Raw genomic sequence first — 24,890 nt, 5'->3', positions numbered from 1 at the left:
AAAGGTCTCTTAGAAGAAGACTGAGAACTTTTTAATGATGGCAAATGATCAGTCTCATGATTAATAGCCATAAAGTATTTATTGCAATTGGTCCCAGTAAGACAATGTAGAATCTGATTTTCCCAGAGCAGCCATAAAATTGGCAGCAAAGACAACAATGTTGCCTCTCTGTCTCTCTCACTTACGAATATATACATGTTCCAGAGTTTAGTCATCCATGCTCTACATTAATTAGAACTCACATGGCCCATATGTAACTCACTTGTTTTACTTTTTACCTATGTAACAGTATAAAAAGTGAGGCAAACTAATTAAGACTTACTAAAACTCATACTATAAAAACCACAGAACAAATGATCCAACAAAGAAAACATTGTCTTTACGATAGGGATACAAATGATTTGCACAACACTGGACAATGTGACACTAAGCAAACAGTCACAAAGATGGGCTTGGGGCATAATTCAACCATTCCCAAACAAACTATTTCCAGCTTGTCACATAATCATTTCTACACATTCATTTTCTCAATGTAGGCCTGGTTCACACAATTGTTCGAATCTAGGTTTAATGTTGGTGGTGTAGAGAAGGTGAGTGAACTACACATGGAGAGTATACATGCAATTAAATAATCTCACCAATAAGGTGGGTTACCAGCATTAATTAGCATGACTGTGTGAACCCATGCCAAAGCAGAAATCTCAGGTTCATCTCAAGCCATAAACCACTTTGGCATGGACTCACACAATCAGACTAATGCCAGTAACTCACATTAAACCAAGATTTGAATGATTGTGTGAACCAGACATCAGTCTTCCTGAAAGAAAAAGTTATGCTTCTCTAGGCACAGGACAAGCAAAGGTGCCTAGAACCATTCTCCAGACATAAGCCATGATAAATACCTGAATCAGCATTGTGTTAATTCTGAATGGATGCACATTTTCACCCACTTTTGGAGAAACCCTCTAAAAGTTGCTTAAGACAAGGAATGCTTTCTATGAAAGATTTCAGCAGTAGTGAAAAACACCCTCCCCCTTTTGGGGCAGTTTTTGAGGGTTGCACTGCCCTTATTGTTGTGATCCTTGTGACTTTAGCCCTTTTCAGACGTTAACCAAAAAGACACTGTATGTACTGTAAGTACACATGGGGAGTACAAATGCAAGTACATTAATGGAGAGATTAATGAACCTACCTATATACTCCCATGTGTACCTCACTCACCTTATCTACATCACTCACCTTCTCTCCGCACTGTTCCTTATTACAGTGGCATTTGTCTGAAGACATGAATGCACCATCATAATCATGAGAAGTACTGGAGGGAAGGAGAGTGACGCACCAGGTGAGACTTGTGGAGCACTTTGGGACACTTGTATTGATGTACAAGGTCTTTTTGTATAATGTCTGCAGAGGGCTTTTGTGTGAAGTCGCCTACTTCTAGCTTCACTTTCCCTTTATCTCTCATGGCCTCAGTATGGTGGAGAGGGAGTTTACTCTACACTCTTCCTCCTCCACCCAGGTGGGGTCATCTTCCCTGGCTACTTCCCTGGTACCCTCCTGCAGCTGTCAGTTTCTGAGTGTCATTCTCCTCCTCATCCTCTCCTAATGTTTCATCCTCTTCAGACTTTGTGCCTTTCCTGTGTCCCACTGGTTTTCACTGTTCCACCATGTTTGCGTTACACCCACTATATCTATATTTTCATTAGCAACTACACGCCCATCTTGGCTCAGCGGCTTCTGGCATTAGCATATAAGCACCTATATGCTGAATCTCTTACCTTGAATCTCTCCATAATCACTCTTATGGAGATTTGATATCTTTGACCAGCTAGCACATCCTTTTTTCTGCTCTTTACTTACTCCCCTTCTGGTTTATCTGAAGCAACTTCACTATCACACCTTAAGGGATGGCATTTGCCAAATTTGATACTGCCCAGCTTCTGTTGTCTATCCCTCAGGTGTCATTTTAAAAGCTGTTCTGAGACCTTTTTAATTAAGCACCAGCAGTCTGGTTCCATCTTGGTTAAAGCGGAGCCTCTCCCTTTTGTACAGGCTCATTTTGTCCCGAAGTGTATCCCAGTGCCTAAAATATCCAAACCCCTCCTCCTGGCACCACCATCTCATCCATGCATTGAGACCCTTCAACTCCACCTGTCTCGCTGGTCCTGCACATGGAACAGGTAGCATTTCAGAGAATGCTACCTTGGGGATCCTGGACTTCAATATGCTATCTAGCAGCCTAGAATAGGGCCTACTGGCTACTGACAGCTGACTCCTCCCCAACACTGCTTAACTGCCTATCTAGATGCCGTGTGACATTCACAATCTTTGCACCAGGCAGGCAAGTCACCATGCAGATCACTGGCGCATCTCTCTATATCCCTAATGATCGAATCACCCACTGCTTGGTGGGGGGGGGGCTCTTTTCAAGCTCTTCTGCACACTTGCCTGCTAAAGTCCATGATAATTCCTGTGATACCTGTTAGCTAATTCCTGCTTGCTGAGCTCTGGTCGCTAATGTCCCTGGCCACCTCCTATTATTATTATTATTATTAATTCGATTTCTATACCGCCCTTCCAAAAATGGCTCGTAGAGAGTAGGCTTCAAACTGAGGCAGCCAGGCTCAACAGGAATGTCGCCACTCCCACCAGGAGCTCTCATCAGCCCTAGCTGGCTTTTCCCACTGTCTCTTTCCAGGCAAAAGAGAAACTAAATCCGAAAATCACACAGCCACCAAAATAAGTCCTGGCCAAAAAAAAAAAAAAAAGCTCAGGCCAAAACAAAAACAAAAGAACCACACACACACTGGGACTTCTTCTCTAAAGAGATACCAGCCCCTCAAAATCTCCCGCTCAACCTGTTAGTTAGAAAGTTTTGCTACCTTCAGGTCTGCTTCACCTCTTCCAAGAATAGGCTTCAAACTGAGGCAACCGGTTTAAGCCATGTGATACCAAATTGACTGGGATCACCCAGGAAGATTGTCTAAAGAGTGGTACCAAAGCAGTAGCAAAGCAATGAGAAAGTGTATCAAAAGCAGAATGTGGAAAACCATCTAGGAACAAAGGAACATAGGAAACTGCCATATACTGAGTCAGACCATTGGTCTATCTAGCTCACTATTGTCTTCACAGACTGGCAGCGGCTTGTGGCTTCTCCAAGGTTGTAAGCAGGAATCTCTCTCAGCCCTATCTTGGAGAAGCCAGGGAGGGAACTGGAAACCTTCTGCTCTTCCCAGAGTGGCTTCAGCCCCTAAGGGAAAGATCTTACAGTGCTCACATATCGTCTCCCATACAGATGCAACCAGGGCAGACCCTGCTTAGCTATGGGGACAAGTCACGCTTGCTACCACAAGACCAGCTCTCCTCTCCTCTCTTCTAAGAAAATTCTCCAAAGTTTCTCATTGGTTGCAACAAGGAAAATCTCAAATTTCATTTTGGAGAAATTTTGGTTCCAATCCTATAAAGGTTTGTGTTGTTCACCAGCACAGATGGCTTAGGAAAGGATCAGACACATGTATGAAGGAAAGGTCTGCTTATGGTCAAACATCTTGGTTAGAAATGGAACCACTATTGTTTATTATTATTTATTTACTACATTTTTATACCACCTTTCTGCCTTGACAAAGGCACCCAGAGCGGTTTACAATATTAAAAGAAGCAAATTACAGAAGATTTGAAAAAGTTGTCTCAGGCTGTTGGTCTTTTCAGGAGCTGAGGACTTGAGTTCCCTGGCCTGGGTGCATCCTTTCTTTCTTTCTTGTATACCATGTAAGTATACCTCTGATGTCCAGGGATGAACAATCAGGATAGCCATCAGTGAGGTACCCATCACAATCTCAGCTACATTTTGAACACCTGGCTGGCTGCTATTACAAATAAGTGTACTAAACTAGTCTTAGTCCAATCCTGCAAAGCAATCCCTCCAGTCTTACATTTAACTTAATTCTCTCAAATCCATGCTCCGCCATGTTTACCAAAGCACAAATTTGGGGATGGAGAACATGACTCATTTACCATAAGTGTATTTTTCACATATTTGCAAGGCTAAAAATATTCAGAATAAAATAGACATTCCTGTAACTTAACGTCATTAGCAATGAAGTTAAGTACAAAACCCAATAAAACAGAACACAAAATGTGAGAGGACTGCAATTTATTTATAAGGGGAATAAAGTTTCACAAAGTCTGCAAGACATAAAATCATATGCAGACAAGGACACACTAATTAACAAGCTTAAAACAGAAAGGGTCAAGCAGTCACCATATATTTAAAGTGTGGGTGGTGGAATAAACATTTATACGCTTAATAATGTTTCATGGTTGTATTATATTCAGGCACCGTGAATTAATTGTACACTGTTACCTTAAGTACAGCCCAGATTCCAGGTAAACTCCTCTCTCTTCCCTTGGATTAAGAGGAACCATGCTGCAGGTCTATGTTAAGAATCCTGCAATGGGGCTATATAAAACCATCTTTAATACATTTGTTATGCCACTAATACCTGTGTGGCACCTGAGTGAGTAAACAAGGTCTAAGTGACAATGGTGAAGCATGTTGTTACTTGCCTGGAAATGCAACACAAGTGTGTGTGTGTGTGTGTTATTGCTCCTATTTTATTCTCATAATAACCCAATGAGGTAGGCTAGGCTGAGAGATAATGAATGAATAAAGGTCACCCAGTGAGCTTTTCTATTACTATTTTTATTATTAATATACGGCTTTTCAGCAAAAACAGTTCTCACATAGAAAAATAATTAAAATAAGATAAGATGGGTCCCTGTTCCCAGAGGATTCACTTTTTAAAAAAGTGTTATATATACATAAATTCTATGTATCTATACATCCAGCCTGAGCATACTTGAATGTGCATGAGACTCGGGAGTGGGATCACAGAAGCAAGAGAAACCCACTCCTGCCCTGTGTATGTTGGCATAGTGTGTTTGAACCTATGTGCATATCAGTAGGAAGGTCTTTGCAGAACAAGGTTTTGCTGCCATGACCTCAGCATGTTCAGTGTTCCAAATGCCTTATCCTTACATCAAGTAGCAGATGGTTATATTAATAGAACCACAGTTTCATTAGGAAGTAATCGTACCTGTTAGAGATGTACATAATTCGCCTGAGAAACATCACTTGTTTTATCAAGACATCTTTTCATTTCATTTCCTATGACATTTCTGCATATGTTTAACCCAAGAAGGCGAAACATTCAATTACCCCCATTTTTCTTTCTTAAATGTCCTTGTATAGATGGCCCTCTTCATTCGCAGGGATTCCATTCTTGTCTTATAGGCGCAAATACAGAAATCTCAAATAATGAAACCTTACCCCTTTGGGAATCTAGGGGTTAGGTTCCTTAAGCTTAAAAAGGGCCAAAAAAAGCAGCAGTAAAGGGAATAAAGCACTGTACCTTGCTCTCCAGGCCTCCAACTCTCCAGCAAGCCCCCCCCCACTCACAAATCCTCCAAATTTTTGAGAATGTTTGCCAAAGATCTCAAGGGGGATTTGTTGTTTAGAAAAAAGAGCCATAAAATGGCTCTGTGATGCAAAATGGCAGCCAGAAATGACATTGGAAGTCATTTCTGGATAGGTGAATTTTGCCTATTTTAAAAAACATGAAAAAAGAAATAGGGTCTCTTAGACCCAACGGCAGATACATGAAACTGCCATCCACAGAATAACAATAAACATACATGAAACCACATATAATAAGGAACACCTGTATGCGCAAATGTGCTGTTAATTCTCAAAGTAACAGTGGAGTAGAGATCAGTTCAGTTTAGAAACATTCAATAAAATAAACAGTGGGTGGCATCATAACAAAGTGCTTGCATAACCAAGTTGCACTAGCATAAGAAGATTGCATCGTTGCACTAAAAAGCTGGGATATTTGAAATTACACTATGGACATCTTGTATTATAGCATGAGAGAGAAAAATAAATAAAACAGAAACGGCATGCTGCAGGTCATGCAACTGTTCCATTAGTGCAATATGAGTCTGGAGCTCAAGTTATAGACTTAGCGCAAGTAGCTAGTGTAACAGCTTTGTAATTGTACAATGTTTTTCCACAATCACTTCATTAGTCAGGATGTAGGCCACATCCTGTTAAGTTAAACAAGCACAAACTACAAAAACTACACAAAGCCAAAATCAAAACAAACAGAACTCCACAACATCAGAATAGTGGGGCTGAAACGAAAACACCTCTACTTGAATTTTTGGAGTTGATATTGGACTATGGCTCCCATCGTCCCTGACTCTGACTATTTGCTGTAGGGAATGATTGGAACTGTGGTTATGGCGGGGGAGCAGAGGAGCTGTAATTCAAAACAGCTGTTATGCAGCCCTGGTGTAGAGTAGACCATACTGGGCTAGCTGGACCAGTCATGTGACTCGGTATCAAGCAGCTTTATGTGCTCAGTACTAGGGGTGTGCATGGAAACAGCTGGTCTGGTTTGGTACCTGTGCAATGGCCCTCTGTGTGGCCTGAGTCATGCCAGGCTGTGCAGAGGCCCGTTGGGCAGGCGTGGCGGCCTCCAAAATGGCTGCCACGCCGGGGGGAAAGGCCTGAATGGGCTGAAGAATGGCTGAATGAGCCAGTTTTTTATGGATGGAAGGCCGGCAGGGGAGGGGGAACCATTGCAGATCCCACCACTACCTGGGAGAACCACCCCCCACAGAAGGGGTAAGTTAAATAAATAAATAAATAAATAAATAAATAAATAAATAAATATATAGTTTTGTTTAAAAAAATTTTGTGAACCCCCTGAATGGGCTGGGGGGTTTTGGTCCGGGGTCAAGCTGAAGCAGGGGTGGTTCAGCTCAACCCCAAGCCTTCAGACTGAACCGCACAGTACCCTTTACAGGGCTTCTTTCTTTCTTGCCTTCCTGCACAACTAGGACAAATAGAAGATAAATTATGCAAAATAAGAACAACCATGTGCATTGTCTTCATTTTGAAACATATACAGAGAAGCATTTCACACATTTCCAGTGTCTCATTCAAATCAGACCTGAAAGGTCATAATCGCAGCTGCCAGGTACAGAGGCTTTATTATCTGTAGTTCTGCCTCCAACCCAGTAATAGAATACACAATTTGTAGTTCCCTGTGGCATTATGTAACAATGAACTCAAAGTTACTCACATAAAACAATTCATACAATCAGCTTAACCTCCATGTGTGTTTTGTCTTGTAAAACACTGAGCCATTAGCCTTAACAATGTCAGTGTGTTCTTGCTACAAAATCCAGCTATATTAGCATCCAAGGGAATATTTAAGAGCACCCTTCACAATGAGTAATGTATGAATGCATTATTGGCTCCTATTAAACTGAGCAACCCTTCAGTGCACTGTGAAGGATTTAGAAAGTGCTAATGTATGCTCCGGAGAGAAGGAAAGAAATGGCTTCACTCTGGATCGGCAAAGACAGATGGAGACTGTAAAGCAAATGCATGACATGTGAAAAGGGACCTTATGTAAGACAATTAGATTTTTTGGGATATAAGCCCAAAAGGATACGGCACCAGGGACGACTTGTCTAGACTATTAGTTTAATTCTGAACAACAGGTGTGCCCCTTCACTTTTATGAACCCAGAAAATGAAGAGTGATGAATTTAGTCCTTAGTTAAGTTACCAGTGAGGCACACTTAACCCTTTCTAATGCCTTTATGGATTCCACAAAGAACTGGATGCCTACGTTCTATCTATATCACCACTAGAGGACAGAGAATTAAAAGGACTGTTTTCTAGGGGTGTGCAATTCGGGTTTTCGGGTGATTCGACTCGGACCCGAACCGAATCACCCCTGTTCTGTTTTGTGCCCGAATCTGGGTCACCCGAATCACCCTTGATTCGGTTCAGATTCGGATTTAATCCGAATCCGAATCGATTCAGGGGGGTAAAAAGGGGCCCAGGGGCAAAATTTTGGGGTGGGGTGGTAGTGCCCAATGGGTAGAGTCTACCACCCCAATTTCAGGGGTATTGGGCAAAGTCCTGATTTTTGGTGAATTTTTGAATTTTTAGTGACTTTGGGGCAGTTCGGGGGCATAGCATGGGATCTGGGCAAAAGGAGTGGGGTGGGGTGGTAGTGCCTAATGGGTGCAGGCTACCACCCCAATTTCAGGGGGATTGGGCAAAGGGCTGCTTTTTGGGAAATTTCTGAAATTTTCATGTCTTTGGGGCAGATTGGGGCAGAAAGTGGAGCCTGGGGCAGAATAGTGGGGTGGGGTGGTAGTGCCTAATGGGTGGAGGCTACCACCCCAATTTCAGGGGGATTGGGCAGAGGGCTGATTTTTTGAGAATTTTTGAAGTTTTAGTGACTTTGGGGCAGATTGGGGGCAGAAAGTGGATCTGCCCCAAAGGAGTGGGGTGGGCTGGTAGATAGTGCCTAATGGGTGGAGGCAGGGAATGTTGGGAGAAGCTGATGGTTATGTGGATGGTCCGTCTAATCCCCCAAATTAAACTGCCTCGAATCTGCTGCGAAGTAGATTTGCTCCTTGGATACCCCGTGCAATAAAGCCATGTGTGAATAACTCCAGCTGTGGTTGAACTACAATAAAGAAATTGTGACTGGGGATGATGGGAGATGTAGTTCAACAACAGCTGGACAGCCAAGGTTGCCTACCTCTGCAGATGCTCTAGGAAAAGTAAAAAACAAAACAAAATAACTGTAGGATAATGCTCTCTAGAGAACCAAATATGAAAGAAAGATACTGCAATCCTATGCACACTTAGATAGGAATATGGTCCACTAACATGCATAAGATCACTCTGGAAACCTACCAGATGAGAGCAACATAAAAATTGTAAAATTCAGTTTATTATATTTTGAAGGAAAAGGAAAAAAAAAAAAACACCATGTTTTATGGGTGACTTATCCAATACTCTTCATCCCATCCTCTCAATGACATTATATGATCCCTCCAGTTTTGTGGACATTCAAATGTCGGAGACTCACTTTCCAAAGTGTCTGAACAGGTCTCAGAAAAAGAAATAAATTTACTTAGGACAATACTTATTCTTGCAACCAGTGTACTATTGTGTGTTAACTGATAAGAAATAGATTCTTCCAGTGAATCCATCTGATTGAAGCCATGAAATAGTCCTTGTTCAGAATTTCTGTATGCAATCATACTGAATGTTTTTTCTCCTAACATGACTTGCAGAAACTGCCTTAATAATTTTGTCATGAGATATTGTGTACACGGAAGAATTTCTAATAGCATCTTTCTCAGTTCTTACCCCATTTCAGGAAATTTGTATTTGAGTGGAAGACTACATGTGTGAGCACCATAAAATAATACCCTTAGGGGACTGTACCACAGCTTAGAGGAGGAGCATCTTCATGATTGCATGCAGAAGGTCCCAGGACCATTCCCTGCCATCTCACTGGGACATAGAAAGCTGCATTATACCAAATCAGACCAGTGCTCCATCTAGCTCAGTATTGTCTGCACAGACTGGCAGTGGCTTCTCCAAGCTTGCAGATGCCAGGGAGGGAACTTCGAACCTTCTACATCCAAGCATGCAGATGCTCTATTCCCAGAGTGGCTCCACCCCCTAAGAAGAATATCTTGCAGTGATCACACATGTAGACAATTCATGCTTGCTACCAAAGACCAGATAGGGCTGTGAGAGACTTCTGCCTGCAACCTTGGAGAAGATGCTGCCAGTCAGTGATGTCAATTCTGAGCTAGATGAACCACTGCTCTGACTTGGTATAAGGCAGCTTCCTATGTTCCTAAAATATAGTGATCTCCTATATATAGGCACAGCGGGAAAGCAACCTGCCTAGAGAGCAGGAGGCTGTTGGTTTGAATCCCTGCTGGTGTGTTCCCTCAAACATGGGAAACTCCTATATCGGGCAGCAGCAATATAAGGTGGTGCTGAAAGGCATCATCTCATACTGCGCAGGAGAAGGCAATGGTAAACCACTCCTTTTCTCTACCAAGAAAACCACATGGCTCTGTAGTCATCCATAACTGGATGATCCAGTCCTGGGCTTTGTCCTGTTTACAATCCAATCTCTATGGTTAAGTGGGGGAAATACCACATTGCAATTTGGGCATGCATCTAATCACATGATAGTGACTACCCCAGATTTTAAATCCTACATTATTTCTAGTGTTTAAATCCAGGTTAGAGAACGTGTTGTTTTCCATTCGGATGATCATTTGTACACAGGTGGAAGAATCTAAATGCATATTGAAAGTATCATCTGAACTGGCCCCATCTTTCAACCATATACGCACTCGTCCAAAGATCTGTGGATCTCAGTACTTCTGTGCAAGAACCTAAACAGCCACTGATAGAATAGACAATACTGTGCTAGATGGACCAGTGGTCTGTTACGATCTAAGGCCACTCAGGTAAAACCCCACAAAACTCACAAGTCCATCCAAGGTGTTTATCAAAGAGAACCTTGTCAAGAGCCTCTCCTTAAATCCTGCCCCTGACCCTCAAAAAAAACCCCAACTCCTGGGAGAAGCAAGATATGTTTTTTAAACAAAGTGAATGCTGTTATTGTGGTAACATAATCCTCAACACACCTTGACACATCAAGGCACATCAAGGAACATCTGGAAATGCTCTGCTTGGAGAACAGTAGGGGGAAAGGAAGGGAAACTTCTGGCTTCACACTTAATGGGGGTAGGATTGTTTCATGCCTGCAATAACTAGTTCCAAATAAAATATGCTTGGCTGCAAGGGAAATGGCCACATATCAGTTTACAGAAGTGCACCTGTTCTTTTTGAATGGTCTTCTAAAAGTATCTTTTACTCCCATATATTGTTTACGGGTTATTATCAATCTGCTGGCCATATTCAGTCCATTCTGAATGAGAGAGAGAAAAGGCCCATTTTTCAAAGGAAATATTAACAGCAGGTCAACAGAGACTGCCAAAGAGACCGTGGCAACTAGCTGTTGAGTGCCCCTTTCCATTCCCTTCATCTCTTTATGCTTCTATGCCTTTGTGTCTGAAATCTAGGAAATGGCTGGGAGATAGATAGATAGATAGATAGATAGATAGATAGATAGATAGATAGATAGATAGATAGATAGATATGTGTGTGTGTGTATATATATGCACATGCACAGACACGCACACAGACACACACACAGAGACCCTTTAAATAGAATCCTTAGAAAATGCCCACTAGAGAGAATAAAAGTTGAATGAATCATTTATAATGATTGACCATAGTACTTAGCAAAATTCTTTCTGCCTTTGCAGCTGGCTGTTCTAAGAAGTCTAGCTGACTTCTAAGTGATGTAGTTTAGGCATCATTCACAAATCCCATTATCCACAGAGGTCAACATGGTTCTATTTATTTAACTGGCTTGCTGGTAGTGAACTGGCATGAGCCAATGGTCATGCAGAGGGTCTTGTCAGGAAGGTGCTTTATATATTTAACTCCATTCTCTGAACCAAATATGTTTCTCAGGGAAAAAAGGCTTAGATGGAGAATTCAAGTGGGGCTTTTGTCAGTTTCTGTGTCTATGCTAGTTATCTTCTCTCATTTTGCTATAACAGACACAATACTATTTTTAGTATGATATACAGGCCAAGTCCACTTTTGAGGACACAGATTTTTTTCTCAAAAAATCCCCACAGTCTACATTGGTCTGGACAAACCTGAAAATATGTTGTTCCACCAAACTGAATTATGTCCACATATCATGCATAGTGGTCCATTAGACACTCACAGGGGAGCAACTATATCTGAACAAGTTGGGTCAGTGGGGGACCAAATATCCCTGGGCTCATGCCAGCCATTCTCTGGCCGGGAATGATAACATAACTCAATTGATTTGGAGTCTCTCCTATTCAGAAGGTGAAGGTAACTCAAAATAAAGTTCCTTCTAGGCCTCCATGATGGATTTTGCCCTATTGTTGTAAAGATATGAGAGGAAACCAGGTCTTCTTTTAGTCCCTCATCTTATTATCTTGGAAATCTAGGAGGTCTTTCCTGGGATATGTTGATACCTAGCTGAGTTAGTCAGGAGCTCTAATTTAGCTTCTGGCAAGGACTTAATTAGGGGTTCTACATTTCCTGTACTAATCTAATCAATGACAGCAGGGGAATCATCCCTGGCTGAAGAATTTTGCTTCCTCCTTTAGAATTCAGTTTAGTAAGGTATTTGGCATAAGAATACTGGACCTAGTACTGCTGTTTAGCTTTCCCAGGGGTCTTCCCAGACTATCAATCAGAGCTGCAGCCCACAGATAGAGAGCTGCACTTCTGGCCTATACCCACACCTTAGTTTGAAAATGCAATTTTCTTTGACTTGTACAATCTGGCTCAAGGGTCCTGATTCAACCTGGGAGTCTCTTAGGGATGACATGGGCTGAAAAGGAGGCCTGTTCCAACAATATAATCTTACAAGCTGATGAGCAAGGGAAAATAAAGGACCACAACAAGGAAAATCACACCCACCCACACAGAGTTTGCTTTGAAGCTAAAACAAAAATAGGAAAAGCAGACCAGAATTATACAAATCATGCAAATGAGGGGAAGGAACCTGTGATTTAAGCATGCTGGAACAAAATGAAAATTCTCTTTTCCCAACTAGTTTTGGAACTTGAAAGAAATAGGAAACCAGAACATGGACGACTGAATGAACACGCGTGGAACAAGTGAAAGCAGAACAACTTGTTCCCCAGAATACAGAAAGAGAAAGAAATATGTCCCACAACTATATCTGTTTTTATGCTAAAAAGAAATAAATAAAAATGATAATAATAATACTATTAAGAACACTATTAAGAATGAATGAATGAATGAATGAATGAATGAAACAGTCACCAAACAGCTATGCAGACAGAAAAGAAAATGAGAAAAACTCAAAAATGAAAGAATGTACGCTTCATTTTCCAACTAGGACAGCAAGGGTGTACAGTATACACATATACTCCACACAAACTCCAAGCAATTCTCTGAGGATGTTCTCATGAGCAGCCTAGCCCAGACTAAGACAGCCAGGATCCATGCGGATCCACGTGATCCCACCCAGCCTAACCCCTACCTAACTATCTAAGGGCTCCCTCAACCCAGCTGCTGGGATCATGTGTCTCCTTGGGCTGTGTGCAGCCTGAGGAGACCTAGAGCTGGGCACCTAGAGTGCCCATTTGGCAGGGGATCCCATCAATGCACCATGAGTTGGAGCAGCCTTCCGCCGCCCCCTGCCCCGTTATGTGAATGGCCCCTCTCTCTTTCACTCCCACTCCGCAGCCACTCACCAACCTCATGCTGTGCAGTGGAGTTATTGGCTCACCCTCAAATTTGGTAGGCATGAGGCTTCTTCCATTGGATGAGTCCAGGGAGGGGTGGGGCTTAGACAGCTTTGTCTCCAAGCTACCTCCTGGGCTCATTCTTGGCCAGGTTGGGCTCTCCTGTTCCCCACCCCCACCCTGGACTGGGCTGAGGTGGTCATCCTTTTGGGAGCTGAGCAGGAATTTTTTGCTTTCCAATTTATGCCTGGGAAGTGCTGCCCGACCCCCCCTCCCCCCGCCCCGGTTCGGCTTTCCAACTTAGTTAGCTTTAGGTCACAACTAGCAGGTGCAGTGTGGATTGGGTTCAAAATAGTGGGGTTTGCATTAGTGAACACCCTTGGGCTAGTTTAATAAGGTGTGTGATCAATTGGTCTTTAGAGGCTTTGTGGCTCAGGGACTACTATAGTTTACACTCAATACCTGCTTCAGGACTTCCCAATCCTCAAAGGCTGTGTGGCTTGTGAGGGTGAAGTTCATAAAGAGGGCCTCAGCCATAAGTGTGGGCAAAGATGAGTGGGAATCAATTTTGGGTGTGTCACCCAAAAATCTTTGGGAAGGATAGGTTGTCTGATACCCAGGTTAGTTATACGCCCACACTGCATGGGGAGTTCTTTTCGAAACCAGTTTATAGATTTGTTAAATAAAGTTGTGGCCTTTCCAGTTAGTTCTCCTGTGTCATGCCTGTGGGTGTGGAGGCAAACACATACAGACACACACACACACACACACACACACACACACACACACACACACAGAGCCAAAACAGAGTTCATCTTGACCTTGTTTCTTCTCCTTTTAAGGGCAGTGGCTCAGTGGGAGTTTAACTAGTTAGCCTTGCTAGGTGAGACCAAAGATGCTTCAAGTCCTTGACTTTTGTTTCCCACAGTAGCTGATTGTGGGAATCCACAGGAGTTTTTCCTGGGGGAAAGGTGTTTAAACATACACTTAAATACATAAAATATGTAACTGTTCTACATTAATCTGACTATGAATGGGGGTGGGGGGATGCCTCAATTTGCCCTTCCCCTGAGGATGCCCATGTAGCCTACCAGATTCCTTTGGATATCCACAAGCAAAAATAAAGACATTAGCCATCCCATGCCCACCCAACAATATTTAGAGAGAGAGGGAGATGCTGACATTCTAAGTTACAAAGTGAGGCTCTTCACATGACCAGTGTGAAGCACAAGACTGGGTTTGTTGGGGAGAGCGGGCTTAGCCCATTCTCCCCACAGATGATCAGACCCCTAGCCCTGGGCAGCTGGATCGGCCACCCACACAATTACCAGTTCCATCTCTGAGCCGGTGAGGGCTGCAGGGATCGGGGGCCACCCAACCCTCGCAAGTCCCAAGATGCTCCATGCGGGCGTGCGGGGCATTCTGGGGGGACTCCCAACACCAGGAGGCTGCTTGTAGCCTCCCGGTTGGGAGTCTACTCATGTGTTGCCACACACCGCAGTGGCACACGATAAAAAAAATCCGTGCTTGCTCCGTTAACTTTGTTTAAGGGGAGGTGGAATTAGGTGATCACCTGAGAGCCTGGTGGTTCTGACAATCACTAGAAAGCGTGCTAGGCTCCCTTACCCCACTTTCTAGTGATCATGGGAACAGACTCAGTGCTACTGAGTCTGTGCTGCTGCTGCATTTTCCAAACACATCTACAGTCAGCTCATGGGAGGGGGGATTTTTGACAACCTTTCTCTCCAGAAATACTCTGTGCTACATGAAAATATGTCCTTGAGGGTCACATATTTCTCAGGGACATATTTTATGTGGAACAGAGCACTTCTGGGGGAAGAGGAGGTTGTCAAAAAGTACATACACACCCAGCATCTGATCACTGATAGTGAATAAATTTCTCTCTCATATACCCGGCCATGAGCACTTTTGCTGCATTCATCTGAAAGTAGTAGCACCAGTGCTTTCTCCCCTATTACCAGCAGCTCATAGGGCCAGCCACTGCTTCCGAGCAAGTTTTACAGGGACATCACAACTAATAACCGGGGGGGAGGGAGGGGACTCAGGCAATGATCCTTGGTGTGAGAATAGGGCTGAGCACACATATGAGTGTCCCTGTTTTCTGCTGTGAAATATTGGAGGGTACGTAGCAGTTACAATTGTGTAGTTTTTGTTTTATATGAATGGGGATAGTGAATGCTTGGAAAACTCTAAAGAAAGCTGAAAGTTACCTTCAAAGAGTTCTACATATCTCAAAAGTAATAAAAATTATTATGCATTCCCTCTAAAGAGGATACAATTTCCAACTGTCAAAACTCTTCAACATATTTCAACCTAGGAGGAATGCCACCTTTACTACTAATAAAAACTTTTTCAAACCCGCCCCCCCTCCGGTTAAGTTTGTTTTGTGGGCCATGATATTGCAGTATCTTGGACTAGACTAGGAATAATGTAACAAGGTAATTTTTATGCTTTTTTTTTTGTCTGTACTTACATTTGACTGAAGATATGGAAAACAACTTTTATGGTTAGGTGGTAAAAATAAATGTCTTGGAAGCCTTACATAGCCAGAATTTAGACAGCTAGCATAAAATACTTCATGCTAAATTTAGGCCCATCAATAAATAATAAAAAGAAGAGAAAATCCAGGTTGGTTTTTAATAATGTACATCACATTATTTTCTCAAAACAAACTAATAACGCCAGCAATAATCTTGATCTACCTGCCTTATTATCACAGAAGAAGAAAAAGGTATTGCATTATGAGCAAAACACTATTACAAATGGGCAGAATGAAAGGGATGAGCAGCAGATAGATAATACTTTAGAACAGCTATTGGTTATTTGGAGAACTGGATCCTTCTTTAGATTATGGAACAGCATTACAGGAAAAAGCATAATGATGGTCATGCTCTATTTTAACTTTTGAGGTAAGCATTCATTGTTTCCATCTAGAGGCACAGGAAATGTGCAAACTATTTGGGGATAGCTCTTCTAACAGATACGCTTATACGCCTCCCTCTTGGCTACGTTACCTGAGGGACGGCACTACATCCTCCACTCTACTGCTTCCTTACCTATTCATAGGTAGAGGTGCTTTCCTCATACCCACTGCCTTCATTATGTCAACTTTTGTACACCGCCTAGAGATGTACATATCAGGTCAGCTGGTATAAAAATAGGATAGATAGATAGATAGATAGATAGATAGATAGATAGATAGATAGATAATGCATACCCAGCATGTGGGGAAAGCAAACTTAAGTAGAGAGAAGCAGGGATATTTAAATGGGTTAACTCAAATTCGAGGCTACAGAAAAACGTATTTCAGGTTTTACAGCCAGACATGGTATTTTAAAAAGCACACAACATACATGCTCTAAGCTCTTTCTCCCAGTCTCCTGGAGCCGCAATTCAACTACCTCTTCTGACAGTTGGCTCATTTTTTAAAATCTGAAAGGTTAGAATGGCAAGCCAGAGGTCTCCCACTGAGGCAAGAGGCTGCTCCCTTCATGAGAAGATTCCAAGGCAGACTTTGTAAGAGCCCTCATCACCAGAGCATTCTTCTTGTGACTGAACCAAACCCTGCCCATGGCATCATAGACTCTGTGTGGAAGTAAGAAGTCAAAATTCTATACTATAAGCTGATTTAAACAATACAGCTGGCAACACATGTGAACAGGAAAGGGCACACCAAGAGCACACCCACTGGGATGCCCTCTTCAAATGTCCTGACATCCATTTGGAGTGTCCATTTGGGGACAGTTCATCTGAATGGCCCCTAAACATGCACTCCAAGTCTTTGTTTAAACAAGGACTTGAAGCACACCTTTAGGGGGCATTTGGATAAACATTTCCAACACACGCTTAAGGAACACACTGGAAGGACATTGAAATGTACCTGTAGGATATCCCGACATACATGCTTTTGGGGCACTCCGTCCCTATATATAGTTTGATCCCATATAGTATGATCTGGCCCCATGATTAGCTGAATTCTGTAGCATGTTGAAGTGACGAACATTTGCAAGTACATACTTGCTGTGCAGAATTAATTTTATCTTTGCTACTGAAAGTGTGTAGAAAGGAGCACTGGAATCCCCACTCAACCCCTTGCTGCCCCACGACTCCTATCAGCCCCGCTGACAAGAAAGGAGCTGAAGTTTTTACAAACAGTTGGCAATTTCCACCTGATATCTTCTGTTATTTCCTCACTCTTACTAGTTTCTATTCCACACTGTATTAACTATAGTCAAAATTTAAAGCAAGTCATAAAAGTTCTGTATATAGATGTCTAATGTCTAATTCTCCCTACAGATGACACACCCAGCATTCTGTTACAGACTTCTTCTTCCTAGAATGTCATTATACCTCCAGTAAATCAGAACCTCTAGCAGTGAGGCAGTAACTTGAAGCAACACATATTGAAAAAAACAAGAACCCTCTAAGAATGACAGGTCTGACCTGGGGACCATATTTTTGCATTGATGGTATCTTCTCTAGTGTTGAGGGTGTTTTTTTTAAAGTGACCTATCTATTTTATGCCGCTACATTAGTGTTGAATAGACAGTGTGCACTCTCTCTCGCTCTCTCTGGCTCTCTCTCTCTTTCTCTGCATTTAACAAGTTTAAGCCCCTTTCAAAAAATAAAGAAACCACTTTCAGCAAATGAGAGGCAGCTAATGAGGGCAGTGCTGAGGAGGGGGCAGAGAGAGGTTCTTTTAAAAAGTCATTACGGGCAATACCGCCAGTACCTGCAAGCTGCCAGGAGCAGTGGCACCCTGCCTGGCATCCCATGCAGCGGCTGCCATGGCTAGAGCACTCACCTGGCCTCTGTGCATGTGTGGCATCCATTTGCATGGTCAGCAACACCATGCTGACCACGCAAGTGGCTGCTGTGCATGCAGAGAAGCCAGGTGAGTGCCCTGATGCTGGGTGGTGTATTGCTGCTCCTGACAATTTGCAGGTACCACCAGTATCACTTTTAAAGGTACTTTAAAGGCCAGGAGGGGGAGGGGCAATTTCCAGAGCCCCCCATGGCTATGGCAGTGCCCCCCCCCAGGCAGTGAGTTATGGGGGAAAATTGTTTTTGTTAGAACCCCCGGACTGGCTAGTGAGGGGTTCAATGTTGGACTGGCTCAAATTCAAACCGGTTTGCACATCCCTAGTCACTATCAGTCTAATCTATAGCAAAGGGTTGCTGTGAGGTAAAAATAGGGATGGGGAGAGTAAGATTGCCACTATTGGTTCCTTGGAGGAAAACTGGAATTAAAATATCAGAAATCTTAAAGAAATGCATCTGTATTCGGGATGTGCACAAAATGGATTTTGTGTTCTGTTTCAAGCTTGAAATGAAATGCAAGATGGCTGAAAGATTTCATCAAAACAGCGGTCAAGTTGGCTGCTTCAACAAAACAATCAAAACGTTTCGAGTGTTTCGGCCATAGGGAACAATGGGGGAACTCAAAACACACCATTGTTAGCTCCCAGGGAGCTTGTTCTGGGAGCGATTTAAATTAAGTTGTTCTGTAGCAACTTACATTTGCAGAACAGCCCTCTTCCACAGCAGTGCAGGTGGAGTTTTAGACACATGCAGCAACACAGGCTGTGCCGAAACGCTCACATTTTGCTGTGTTGTATGTGGACCATGTGATTTAGGAGTGCAGCCTAAATTTCATTTCTTTTGCATAAAAAACCATAGTCAATATGTATATATAAGTTAACTACAAAGGAATTAACATAATTACAAAAGCAAGATAAGTTGAAGTGTTCTCATGCACAATGAATTGGGGTGCATATAATCAATAGATATAATGAACAGCAGGTTTAGGCTGGTTTTATATGGGGAGTCATGAGCATCTACAAATTCTATAAATAGAGCCCTTACCATCATTTAAAATAGAATTACCAGAGTTGCTATATCCTTTTGTACTTTAATTTGCTATGCAGCCTCAATTTTTTTGGTCTACACATACATTTTTTATTTTGGCAGTGATGAGCCAAGCTCAATTCTTTATGCAATAAATGCAATGGATAATTATCAATCTTATTCTCAAAGATCAATACTGGGATCTTCAGGGACAATTACTCCAATAATATCATCTTAAAGAGAACATTCTAGTCCTTTGAGACTTAATTGGGAAATGGGGAAAATGTTCACATTTTGCCATTGGCTGCAACATGAAGTTAACTACTTCAACTGAAGTGAAGTTTAGCATTTTTGTGCTGCTTTAATATTCTGCCCCGCTGCAGCTATGAGGTAACACTTGTCAAACACTAAGTAGGATTGGGGACGCTTGCTCCCAGTCTGTCTGGGGGGGTGTCCTCTTTGCCCCTGCCTCATTGTAATGCAGCACGAGGAAGGGGAGAGCCAGGATTGGCTGACTGGGGAGCTTGTGGGTGGGGACTTCAGGCTGTTGCAGAGCCCTAATCCAAGCTCCCTCAGTTGCATTTAGAGAAGAGACCCTCCCTCCCTCCTTCCCTCCCTGGACATAGTGTGGGCATTGGCTGGTCACCCTCAGCGGGTGGGTAGGAATTATTTTGGCTCATGACAGATTGGTCTACCCCGTTTTTTTATTTTTTTGGGGGGGGGGGGCTACCTTGCACTATTGCGCCTTAGTTAGCCAGTTGTTCCTGGTCACAACGGCAGGTACTGTGTGGCTTATGGGGTGAGCACCTTAAGGCACGCATTTGGCATAAAGAGGAGTCCACAACAGTCCCTAGATGATTTACGGCTCAGGGAGTGCTGTCTAGGACTTACTCTAACTTGTGAAAGGGTTGACAACCTTAAATTCTGTATGGCTGAGGAACATAGGAACATGGGAAGCTGCCATATACCAAGTCAGACTATTGGTCTCTCTAGCTCAGTATTGTCTACACAAACTGGCAGCGGCTCCTCCAAGGTTGCAGGCAGGAATCTCTCTCGGCCCTATCTTGAAGATGCCGGAAAGGGAACTTGGAACCTAGAAGTTCTTCCCAGAGCAGCTCCATCCCCTAAGGGGAATAGCTTGCATTTCTCACATGTAGTCTCCCATTCAGATGCAACCAGGGCAGATCCTGCTTAGTTAAGGGGATAGGTCATGCTTGCTACCACAAAACCAGCTCTCTTGAGGGATGAGGCTTGAGGGAGGCGGATCCTTTAAGCAGGTATCTTGACACTAGGCTGGGAAAGATGGACAACAGATGACTTAGGGCTGATGCTGTCTGGAGCCAAAGTGTGTTGCCCTAGGCAATTAGGCAGAGCTTGCACGGATGGCGGCAAGTCCCTAGCTTCCGCACTGTAGGGGGTGAAGTGCCAATCCTCTTTACCTTTTCAGCCTTGTTTAAGTAATAAAATTGCATCCAGATACATGTCTAATGTTTTCATTTGGTGTGTGGAAATGGAACAATGGAAAACAGTGTCCCTATTCACTCACCTGTGCATGGTGGAGAGCAAGAGCATGTTCATTGAACCTATACACATGCAGCCCAATGTGCTTAGATCACATGGTCAATTCTCACATTTGTATAGGAAATCACATGAAATGAGTATACCTGTATTGGATTGTTGCAGCCCCAAGGCCCATTTACATGATTATATAGGGTGGTTTTGCAGGGAAAGATCTCCTACGCTGTTGCAGACCTTGCACCTAGAGAATTGATGCATCCGCATCTCCACTGAAGAAATAGGGAGCTGGGTCCACCAAGGATCAATAAAGGTGTCCCATAATGCATTGTGCCACCAGTACACTGAGAACCCTCCTTACACCATCAGCTGTCCTCTGATTGGCTGAGAAGGGGCAAGAGGCAGGCCCAGCCCTATTGAAAGCATTGTGGGGAAAAGGACCTTAGAATGGCACAATCACAGACGGAAGCCCCTGTAGCCACAACACTCTATTGTTTTGATGGCTGCTGTGTCCCAGGCAGATGGAAAAAAACAGGAAGCACCCAGACAAAAAGTAAAACAAGAGACAAAATCTCAAGGTTCTGTGAAGCATTGATTGCAGCCCAAAGTGTTTCAGCCACAAGAGGCTTTCTTCAGGAGCAACAGTTTATAGTATTCCAAAGAGAACACCAACAAGTAGTCCTTGACCTTCTCTTGTGAATCCTTTCCCTTCTCTTGCAAAGGGAAGTTCTTTTACCCTCTCTTCTCTCAAGTATGTGGGAGGCAATGATGTGGGAAACAGCCATGATAAGCAGTGTTTATTTCAGCAGAAGCTCTTTTTCCAAAAGGTATGTGTAGCCCCAAAAGGACATGGTGTGTCTTTTAATGTATTGCATTTTAACATAATGATAATGTCGTTTTTATCAAGCTGGTTAGCTGCCTTGATCTCTTGCAGTTAGGAAAGGTTGTACCTTTCCTAAGAAAAAAAGAAGAGCTCTTGATTTGATGTACTAAAGCTTACATTCTTATACATGCTCTATAGATTAGAAAATACACAGCTCTGGAATAGAAGCTACAGAGAGCAGCTGTTAAGTGACAGAAGAAATGAGCACTGGACCACAAGCCTGTCATAAACATTGCACTCTTAATCAGAGAACATCTGCTTTTCCATTTCTTTTACGACAACCTCTGCCTTGTATTTAATCTGAAACAGAATGATTTTCCTAATAGGTGCAACAGTGTTTTACAAATTGAAAACTTCTTGCTAAAAATAAAGGATGCCAACTACAGACGTTTCAATTAACACAACCATTCCTTATAAAAATGGGGGAGGGAGGGGAGGGAATCACTCCAGCATTTGGCAAATATAGAGATTGCTCTGCATTCGTGAAATTTAATTATTGCCAAATTAGTAGCGCAGATGCCAAGACACAACGGGTTCCAAGCTCCCGCTATTCAATCGGAGCTTTTCACTGAGGTTGATAATGAAAGCACAAGCAAAGAAATGCCACTTATTTAAGAAGACAATGACAGAAAATAAGTTTAAAATTATGGGCTCTTTGCCACAGACACAATCCTTCCTTTCTCGTGTGGACAGCTTTCATCTCTCATGCATGGGATGGGATATATTGCCATGTGTACTGCAACTCACCTGGCTGTTACAGTGAATGGGAGGTCCATTTGCAGCTCCCAAAGAGAGATCCATCAGTTCCACCCCTCCCTATTGCCTTGACTTGTGGACTACTTTGAGTAACTTGTGCATGCAAAATCTGAGGAGACCCAGGCCACTGGATCCATCCCAAGGGACCAGGTATAGTTGGAGTTGTATGATAAGTGCAGAAATATTGGCTGATATCCAGAATAAAAAAGTGCTGGCACGTAAATATACAGCATACACTTCAGGGGAGGGGCAATTTGTGTTGATCCCCCTTCCCTCTGAAGTGCATTATGACTCTCCAAAATATGTCCTTGAGGGCTGTGCAACTCTCAGGGACCTATTGTAGGAGGACACAGTGGCCTTCATAGAAAAAGGAGGTCAACAAAAATGGGCACTGAAGGGTATGCTGCACCTCACTGGGCCCCTTGGATCCAGATAGGGACTCCGAAAAACATTTGAGCCACAATCTTGGCTCGAAACACTCACAAGGCCATAGGTATACATTGGCCACCTTTCCCATTAAAAAAGTGCAAATAGGCATATAGTACGTTACGGGCCAGGGAAATAACGTGTAACCGCTGCGATTTACAGTTCAAATTAGATTGAAAATAAATCCCAAGGGAACAACTACTGCACTTCACTGCATCAGTGCTTCGTTAGTCTGCATGTTAATCACTATTTGTTGCTTTTTGTCTACATATTGAGCCAGGTCTCATGATCAGTGAGACCTGGTTTGTAAAGGTAAGCAGGGAGAATGGGCTAAGGCTACTCTCCCCACAGACGAGCAGGGCGGGTGCCCTGGGCGTCCGGATCGGCCGCCCACATGACTGCCGGTTCTGTGATGGAGCCAGTGGGGGCTGGGAGGATCGGGGGCTGAGCGGCCCCCGGAAGCTCCAGTATGCCCTGCACGAGTGCACAGGGCATACTGGGGAGACCCCCAAGCTAGGAGGCTGCTTTTCAGTCTCCTGCTGGGGGTCTACTCATGAGTAGCCACGCCGCGGAGCCGCACCATCTTTCTTCATTCATTTTCATGCAGGATGCCCTTTTTACACTTGTAATCTCTTGCATTTAATTGCAGAGACAACACACGAGCCACTCCTCAGAGTGGAAAAGCAAAAATCCACTTTGCACATCCCATGTTCCTGTGAATATTACAATTATGTTTCGATGCTAAGCTTCCTGCAGCAATTTCCTTGTTGTGATTGTCTGCATGAAAATGTGGGAGACAGCATACATTTTGCTTTTCAATGGAACATGACATGCACTTTGAGGAACTGATGAGACCAAATCCTCCTGAAAACCTTGAAACATCCATATCACCAAAAACCTTGTCTAGAAACAAACAAATGAGCCGGCAGCTTGACAGCCATCGACGTGATGTGAGAGAATTTGTGGAGTGAAGCCAGATTTTGCTTTCTGATTAGCCAGGCCTATCTGGTATTTTCATTCGCAATTACCTCTAATGCTGTAGAATCCTCATATGAAAATTGTACAGCCGGAACCCCGAGATGGTTGATGAAATAATCAGAATCACCTTGCATCTGTACAGAGCTGACATTCGATCCCATGCACTTGTCTCGTCCAAGACAGCTGAAGTTGTGTCTCTGAAATGCACAAAATCACATTCGAGGTGATTTACAATTCGTCAGTACATGCAACTATAATGAGGTTGTCAGAATGAAAGCAAACATATGCTGAACATCCTTTAGCAGTTATATTATCTTTAGCAGGGCAATAGTCTGAATGAGTTAAATGAGGGACTGAGAGCCAGATTAGATATTTGGAAGTGGAACTGAGTTTGGGAGTCAGGGTCTCAGTCAAATTCCTAAAAAGCATTGGTGCAAGGGCACAATTTGGAGGCTGGAAGCAGCAGGTGAGGAGGGTTGCTTATCCTTTCCCCCATCTTAAGTTTCTCTCCCTCTGCCACTGTGTCCTAGTCAAGATTTCTAGACATGTGTTAGAGAAATGCAGAGGTAGATAAGTACCACTCTAAATTATCCCATGGTGATAATCATGCATGGTGGGAAGAAAGTGGATAGAGAGAAATTCTTCTCCCTCTCACACAACACTAAAACCAGGGGTCATCCCATAAAACTGATTGCCAGGAAATCTAGGACCAACAAGCGGAAGTACTTTTTCACACAACGCATAATCAACTTGTGGAATTCTCTGCCACAAGATGTGGTGACAGACAACAACCTGGATGTCTTTAAGAGGGGTTTGGATAACTTCATGGAGGAGAGGTCTATCATCGGCTACTAGTTGGGGGGCTGTGGGCCACCTCCAGCCTCAAAGGCAGGATGCCTCTGAGTACCAGTTGCAGGGGAGTAACAGCAGGAGAGAGGGCATGCCCTCAACGCCTGCCTGTAGGCTTCTAGTGGCATCTGGTGGGCCACTGTGCAAAACAGGATGCTGGACGAGATGGGCCTTGGGCCTGATTCAGCAGGGCTGTTCTTATGTTCTTATCCCCTAATACTTCACTGTATACTGCTACTGTTTTTGGAAGTTCAGGTTTCCAGACTCTCCACATGAAGCCCTGAAAAAGACTTCTGGTATGATGTCATATCTTTAATGTATGTACAGATGAACACAGGAGGCGATGGGAACCACCTGCTAGCCCCATCCCTAACCTCCAT

At 43.2% G+C, this 24,890-nt stretch overlaps 1 protein-coding gene across 11 annotated transcripts in view; it reads right to left on the bottom strand.

Annotated features, from left to right (window-relative positions):
- Positions 1 to 24,890, bottom strand: part of NAALADL2 (N-acetylated alpha-linked acidic dipeptidase like 2) — a 1,287,075-nt gene that overhangs the window by 216,014 nt on the left and 1,046,171 nt on the right. For all 11 annotated transcript variants that reach the window (XR_008319557.1, XM_053310111.1, XM_053310109.1 and 8 more), the window contains one exon: positions 23,712 to 23,858. Coding sequence is in view for 10 of the 11 variants with exons in the window: in XM_053310111.1 (XP_053166086.1) it covers positions 23,712 to 23,858 (147 nt within the window). In the remaining variant the exon portion in view is untranslated. The remainder of the gene's footprint in view (positions 1 to 23,711; positions 23,859 to 24,890) is intronic.

The sequence above is a fragment of the Hemicordylus capensis genome, chromosome 3 (assembly GCF_027244095.1).
Source record: "Hemicordylus capensis ecotype Gifberg chromosome 3, rHemCap1.1.pri, whole genome shotgun sequence".
NCBI classification, from domain to species: domain Eukaryota; kingdom Metazoa; phylum Chordata; class Lepidosauria; order Squamata; family Cordylidae; genus Hemicordylus; species Hemicordylus capensis.
This window is presented reverse-complemented; position numbering and strand designations above follow the sequence as displayed.